Below are 8,167 nucleotides of genomic sequence, written 5' to 3'. Positions count from 1 at the left end.
TTACCTGATGGGTCGCTCCAGAGTCCATGTTGGAACCACATAGTCTGATTACGGGAGTTCCACAAGGGTCTGTCCTGGGTCCTCTTGTTTTTTTCCCCTCTGCTCTACATCTCTGGGTTCTGTCATTAGTTCACATGACTTCTCCTGCTATGCCGATGACACCCAGCTGGTCCTGTCATTTCCCCCTTCTGACACACAAGTGGAAGCACACATGGCTGCGTGCCTGGCTGACATCTCGAAGTGGATGGCGACACACCACCTCAAGACCTGAGCTGCTGTTCCTCCCGGGGAAGGGCTGCCCGCACTGCGACCTGGCTCTAACCATTGACAACTCAACCATGACCCCAACTTGGACTGCGAGGAATCTGGGTGTGACCCTGGATGACGAACTGTCGTTCACGCTCCCACCTGGACTACTGCAACTCCCTCCTTGCAAGGACCACGGCGTCGGCCATTAAACCTCTGGAACTTGTCCTGAAAGCTGCAGCTCACCTGGTGTTCAACCACCCCGAGTTCTCCCACACAACTTCCCTTCTCCGTTCCCTACACTGGCTCCCTATAGCAGCTTGCATCCAGAAACTCTGATACCAGCTTACAGGGCAATAAAAGGAACAGCTCTCCTACCTCCAGGCCATGGTCAAGTCCCCCCCCCGACCACTACACTCTGCTACCTCGGGGCAATTGGTTGCCCCATCACTCTGTGGCCCCTGTGGTCAATCGACACGGTCACGGCTCTTCTCTGTCCTGGCCCCACAGTGGTGGAATGAACTGCCCATTGATGTCAGGACAGCAGAGTCGCTGCCCATCTTTCACTGTAGGCTAAAAACTCACCACTTCAAGAAATACTACCAGGCTCCTCCCTCTTAAGCACCTATTGTACTCTTGAATACAATTATTGTAAGTGGCTTTGGACAAAAGCGTTTACTAAATGATTGTAATGTAATGTTATATATATACATATATATATACATACACACACACACACACACACACACACACACACACACACACACACACACACACACACACACACACACACACACAGTATATGATAGTATATGATCCTACTTCTCATATATGCTCGTCTTACAAATGCTCTTCTGGATGAATGGGCAAAAATTCCCACCATTTTGGGACCAACTCCAACTCAATATTAATACCTATGAATTTAGAATGGGATGTCATAAAACTCCTGTAGGTTTTGTGTGTACTGTAGGTGTCCCAATACTTTTGTCCATATAATGTATAAATCAAATCAAACTTTATTTGTATAGCTCATACACACAGGCAACAATATGCGCTTTACAGAGAGCAATGGGAGGGTGGGCATAAGTCCCACCCCTACATATTCCAGAGGGAAGCAAAAAAAACAGGAAAGTAGGCCAGAAAAGGGGCCAGAAAAGTGAGCTGTAAAAATTCTTCCCTGACCTCTCTCAACGAGACGATCGAGCAAGCTTCTGGAAAAAGTTTGTCTATTGGCTAAGAACATATACAGAGCAGTAAACATTGGCTAAATACTAAGACTATACATACTGGCCCCGCAGTGGTGGAATGAACTGCCCACTGATGTCAGGACAGCAGAGTCGCTGCCCATCTTTCGTCGCAGGCTCAAAACTCATCTCTTCAAGAAGTACAACAATCCTCCCACCTAAGCACTTATTGTATTATATTATATTGCACTGTACTTTAGATTGCGATTCTTGCACTTTGCCTTCAGCACTAGATTATGCTCTTAGTCACTTGTTTTAGAAAGAAGATGCACTGTACAAGTAGTAGTACATTGGCTCTTCCTACGTTAAATGCAATAATTGTTAGTTGCTTTAGATAAAAGTGTCTGCTAAATGACTGTAATGTAATGTAATGTACTACTTATCATATGCTGTATCATGATGATATGAAACCAAAACGTTTGTGCGTATTACTTTTGACATCACGGAAAAAAAAGCAGAACTAAGGGGCCGACATGGAAGTGGAGGTTTATAAAGAGCATGTAGAGCTGTACCGCACAGTGTCCACCTGTAGCTCCTACTGTACCTCAACAGGTGTTACTATGACATATCTGCTTTTCCCGGCTCTGCTGCTGCTCTGGGACCTCCGTCTCAGCCTCTGCTCTGCAGGTAAGACCCTCACCTGGCCGGCCGGCTGACTGGCTGTCTATCTGGCAGTCTGTCCATCTGACAGTCTGCGTTATCACTGATAAGTGGATTGGCTGTCCTACAAAACGAAGATCTCGCTGGGTATCTACAGTGTGCATTTGTGGAGTCCTATCCTGACTGTGAGAACTTGGGGGTCAGAAGAAACATGCAGCAGAAGCGTTGTGTTCCCGTCTATGTGAGCGATAACTCCCGTCTGCTTCACCGTCAGGTCACCCTCTTAAAAGCCTTTCTCCTTGGGATGTGAGGTTCACCTCCGTGGACTACAGGAACGTCCTCCACTGGAACCCGCCAGCCGACTCCAGCGGAGACCTGCAGTACTTTGTCCAGTGGAAGATGTGAGTAGCGGACAGATTATGCCTGTTCTCCATAGCTCTAGACTGGCCCCAAGTCTACTAGATTGCTCTGTGTTATTAGTATGGCTGTGGTTTCTCGTGTGTTGGTACAGTAGACCGTACAGTACGTGGGATAGATGGAAGTAGCTGGCTCACACTTCAAACTGATATGAAACACAATAGTCTCTCCCTGTCTATCTCCCTAGCTACGATACAGTATGTAACCTTTGCACTAGAAGCCTGCTATGAAAATTCCGTCAGTCACGGTTGATTCGATCTGCTTCACGCTTACGGTTTGTGGTTGTGGGTACGCCCACACGCCCGTATAAGGGCGCCCCCCTGTTGCTGATTGATTCTCAGCATGCACGTATGCTTGGAGCCATGTATGGTAATAGAGGAATTCAAATCGATCTTTATCGTTTCATGTCTGACACCAGTGTAACCAGAACTTATGTGGATATGTGGGTTTGTGAGAACATTTTTACATGAACACCCTTTCTCACCTCACGGTAAACTTCTCTGGTTAGCCATTGTTTATAAGGAAGGGGGTTGCTCAACCCAACCAATTTTACGCCTCTTCTACAGTATGTCTTAGCAGCTGATTCCCAAGGCCATAAACAGTGACCTGGCGTCTTTACATACAGGTCAGCTGTTGACCTGTAGAACTGCCTTACTCTCTGATAACCCTCTCATATAATTGGTTAGTGGAAATTCACATATTCATGTCTGGGTTGTACTCACAGTGGATATAATTCTGTGTTTGAGGATAATCACGGCTTTTGGCGGAGCTTCTGTGTCCTTCCAGAAAGCCTGGTTTTGCAAATTTGTAGAATAAAATAACCAGTTTTGGACTTGCAAAGAGGAACCTTGGCATATCGACTACTCATTTGTTAATGATTAGAAGAATTTCCTTAACACAATGCATGCCTCTATGGGAGGTGGCACCCTCTGGTGTAGTTCGCCAAAACCAAATTTTAGAATTGCTGATGCAGAGCCAATCAGCGGTCTACAGCATGTGGTTTTCACAGAGGAGCTCATTCACTGATCCCGCTCAATCTATCATCGTAATACAGAGATGATTGAAATGTTGAACATCTTATGAAACCTAACGAATCTTGGAATGTGCGTGTGAGTAAAGTAGAATGTAATCATGCACCATCATGCCCTTACCGATGCCCCCCTCATGTGCCGTAGCTACGGGGAGAAGCGGTGGAGTCACGTGGCCGGTTGCCAGGGCATCAGCCGGCTCACCTGTGACCTCAGCCAGGTGACCTCTGAACCCAAAGAGTGGTACTACGCCCAGGTCCAAGCCTCCCGGCGCGGCAGCCAATCCCCGTGGGTCCTGTCGCCAAGGTTCAGCCCCAGCTGGGAGAGTGAGTCTGGGTGGGGAGGCAGCAGGGAGCTGGTCTATAGCGAGAGGTCAACGTAGATCTACTTCTAAAAGACTGAATCTCTTAGAGTCCCTTATCATAATATATGAATTAATTAATTATTATTTTTTTATTATTATTGTGTCATGCATATTATAACACTGCATTACATAACATTAGTCATTTAGCAGATTATAATATGCTCAGCCCGCATAAGCTTATATATAAGCTCATAAGCTCATACATAAACTAACATAGCATAAGCTCATACATAAACTCATATGATTCAAAATAGGGGTCTATTTCGCCCTTTAACGCTTCATAAGATGCATCCTGAATTGTCTTTCCTCTGCTGGTGATGCGAAAGGGAGAAAGACTCATTGGCCCACATGCTATGGTTCCTCCCACGGCAGGAAGGCTGTAGGCGACCCTATAGCACCATGCACCAACATTCAAACCCCTCCCACTTCCTGTCCTTGTCGCTAGGGGAACCTTGACCTAAGTGTCAACACCCAGAAGTTTGTTTTTCATTTAGCTCTAGATCTGCAAAACAAATGTATTGCAACAATTTTAAATCTCCAGGCCCTCTCTACAATTGGCTAAATTGTAGAGAACGTGCAATCTATATCCCATTGCACCTAATCCTTTTTTTTTTAAAGATTAAAACACAGGTTTTATATTGTGTATTGCTTATTAGCGGCTTGTCCTATGATTTTGTTTGAATTTTGTTAAAGTCAAGTGTTTTGTGCTTTGTGGATGGCTTTTTGTTGGTTTGTTGAGTTATAAAACGGACTAACCCCCAGACTTTAGTGATCACTGCTACCACCGTCCAGGGGTACAGCTCAAATGAGAAACATCCATGGAAGGCAAGGCAGTATGTTGTTACATGGTTTGTTTCCTTATTTGTTTATGTGACTTGTGTTGGTCGTCTTTCTCCTGCAGCTGTTGTCAGTGCACCCAAGATGAGACTGACCATAGAGGAGCAAAGAATTGTGGTCCAGCTACGCCCCCCTCGCACTCCCTACAAGACAGCCAATGGGAAGACGATGAGCCTGGCAAAACTGCAGAGGCTGACCTATAAAGTTTACCTCATACACACCAATGGAGAGGAGGTAACCACTCTATAGTCTCTTTGAACACATCCGTAAAGACTGTTTTCCTTGTCTCTGAGACTAGAGGTCACTAGAGTTCTTTGTTAAGATCAGTAGTTATACTGTACATGATAGACCCAGATCTACAGTACTACAGTCTGCAATACAATTAGATTACCTAGTATAGTCAATCAATCAATCAATCAATCAATCAATCAAAGCTTTATTTGTATAGCGCATTTAATACCCAGAGGCAACACAATGCGCTTTACAGAGAACAAGGGAGGTGGGCATACGACCCACTCTCTACATATTCCAGACAGTGACACTAAGACTCTCTCCATCTCTGCATTTCAGTTGAATCAAACACCTTAAATACCTTCAAATGCTTTCAAGTATCAGATCTATGTATTTGATATTGGAGTGATAGCTTCCTCCATACTGAACCTGTCCTGCCTGACCCAACCCGGCCTGTCTCCCGTCTGACCAGGATGTGTTTGAGATCGACGGCTGCATCAAAGAGCTGGAGATCCCAGACCTGAGCCCCGGTACCATGTACTGCCTCCAGACCCAGACCCTCCAGACCTTACTGGGCCGCAGCAGTCCACGGACCCCCCCGAGATGTGTGTCCACGCTCTGACCGCGGGCTCCGCTGCACTGTTTAGTCCTCCAGGTAAACACACATATATATATATATCTTTATTTGTGTTCACACACACACACACACACACACACACACACACACACACACACACACACACACACACACACACACACACACACACACACACACTGTCTCAGCTCTGTTACAGTTGTGTCTGCCTTTCTCAGGTGATATCTGCCCCTTACATTATGTAAGCTTCACCTTGGGACACATTGGAATTTCCTGTAGATGTGTGTGTATGTGTGTGTGTGTGTGTGTGCGCGTGTGTGTGTGGACTGGTTGTACAGTCTCTGGGTTCCCCTTTGGGAGTCAAGAGAGACAGAGGGGAAAAAAAAGACAAAAGATGACATTATGAGAGGAGAAGTATCACCTGTCACCAGAGACAGCGCGAGAATAGGAGACGGAGAAAAAGAAAGAAAGAAAGAAAGATCTCCAGGGACATTTTCAGATAGTGGAGTCATGCCTTGGGGACTAAAATTAGCTTTGTCCAATCCTCCCTTTGACTCCCACCCCCTCATGCTTTTAGTCCCTTGTTGGGGTATTTATAGATCAGTGATATGTGTAAAGATATCCAGATATGTTTCTGTATTTGGCTGTGGGCCATTCTAACATTCTCCTATCGTCTTCCTGCTCTCCTCTCCTCTCTCCTGCAGGGGAGGAAGGAGCTTTGGTTCTCAAACAGAAACACAACCTGATACGCTGACCACACTCATCCGGAAGGATTTGATTCACACGTTTATTCGTCCATCCTTACCTCAGGGCTTGCCTAGAAGGACGCACTTTACCAACCACAACATTTACTTCATGTGTGTGGGATTAGCTACGGTTAGCTTCCGTTGTTACAGGTGTACTGTAGACTATGGTGACACTGTTAGTTCGAAGGATCATTCAAATCAACTTTGTCAACGCAAAAGAGAAATGGAGAAGAATGAACTGAAACAGTGACCTGACCAGTACTTGACGGCTTTGGTGGACAGACACTTACAGACCACACACCTGTTTTACTATGTATGCCGAATCTGTATGATGTGTATGCCAAATACAAATGTGCAAATATGCCAAATGAAGAGTTCATTTGCAAAAACAGATATGTGCATTTTGATACATTTTGATAAATCATTTTTTCAATCAAATGTCAACATTAAATATCAATTAAATTACAGTTGGGTTGTTTTGATTAAATAAAGAAGACTCTTCTTTACGTAATCAAAACCATCAAACTGTTATTTAATTTATATTTAATGTTGACATTTGATTGAAAAATTGATTTATCAAAATGTATCAAAGTGCACATATCTGTTTTTGCAAATGAACTCTTCAAATATAACTGTCAATGTCATAAACTGTACAGGTTGTGCTTTCACATGGAAATAAAACACACCTTTTCGTTTGTCAAAAAAAAATCCTTGAGGAGATCTTTATTGTGGTTGATTCACACAAGGGACATTTCTAGAAAATGATCTTGAAACTATGGAGGCCGTACAAACGTGAAGGTTTTATCTCACAACGTCTTTCAGGTGTCAGTTTAAATCTGAGTACAGTACTTCTGTGTGAACGACCACCAACAGTCCCCTTAACCATCATCTACGAGCGAGTCTACATCATATATTCATCTTCCAACGTCATCTCCATGCACCTGCCTGTATGACGGATTTCACAGTTCGATATTTAGTACCATAACTTCCCCACAGCAAAGGGGAAATGCACCTTGGTTAGCCTCACTGGCATTGTCTGGATTTGTAACAGGATGCCAATAGGTTGGATTCAGACCATGAAGAGTCCTGCTCACATATAACATGTATGATTCTGTACATGAATAATCATAGGGCCATTCCAATCAGCTTTTGTCAAAGCCATTTATACACAGAAACTAAAATGACAAAACACAAATAAACAGTATGTACACAGGTACTATGTAACAAATCAGTTTATATAAAATACATTTCTGTCAATTTGACTTGTACATCATTTCACAAACCAAACGGTTGGTTAACAACACAGTATGAATATCAGCCTCTCGGGAGTGGAGAGGCTGGAGCTTTGGTGAAACAACTGGTGCCCGTTCAAGACCAGGACATGTTCCAGAATGTTCACTAACAGGAATGTATAGAGTAGGTCTGCGTAAACAGTACGTGTCCATCATGATGTCGCATGGAGAAAGAGCAGTAGGCTCTGTGTTACATTCCATCTGTAGTGGTATGATGTTTCTCCTGACTGAATAGGCTTCTGGGGCAGTACAGTACCTAGTTACACACACGCGCACGGACGCACGCACGCACACACACTCCAGGTGAGTGAATGAGGGCATGGGGAGAAAACGACTGGAATGGAAAAAACACCCCAAGACATCAGGATTTCCTCCATTCACAAAGGGTATTTCCTCGGATCAGACTGGTTAAACCACATGTACATTACACACAACATTTGGTTGAGGTGATCCTAACTGTAGCCTTCATTTCATCTGAGATCTACTGTAAGAATGTTTACAGTAAAGTCCAATTTCATTATTTGAAGATCATGTCAAGATCGGAATTAAAATTAAAAATAGATTTCA

At 44.2% G+C, this 8,167-nt stretch overlaps 2 protein-coding genes across 2 annotated transcripts in view; one reads left to right on the top strand and one right to left on the bottom strand.

The window, feature by feature from the left end:
- Positions 1-2,050: 2,050 nt before the first annotated feature.
- il22ra2 (interleukin 22 receptor, alpha 2) lies at positions 2,051-5,589 on the top strand (the record flags this gene model as incomplete). The annotated part of the gene is made up of 5 exons (XM_084461391.1): positions 2,051-2,117; positions 2,365-2,491; positions 3,683-3,861; positions 4,801-4,970; positions 5,440-5,589. 5 exons carry the CDS (start codon positions 2,051-2,053, stop codon positions 5,587-5,589), a joined length of 693 nt encoding a protein of 230 aa, XP_084317517.1.
- Positions 5,590-7,136: 1,547 nt separating this feature from the next.
- Positions 7,137-8,167, bottom strand: part of map3k21 (mitogen-activated protein kinase kinase kinase 21) — a 23,642-nt gene continuing 22,611 nt past the window's right edge. Inside the window, exon 10 of the mRNA XM_084460351.1 lies at positions 7,137-8,167. This exon is cut by the window's right edge and continues 2,966 nt beyond it. The gene's annotated coding sequence lies outside the window, so the exon portion shown is untranslated.

The sequence above is a fragment of the Borostomias antarcticus genome, assembly GCF_949987555.1.
Source record: "Borostomias antarcticus genome assembly, chromosome: 2".
NCBI classification, from domain to species: domain Eukaryota; kingdom Metazoa; phylum Chordata; class Actinopteri; order Stomiiformes; family Stomiidae; genus Borostomias; species Borostomias antarcticus.
This window is presented reverse-complemented; position numbering and strand designations above follow the sequence as displayed.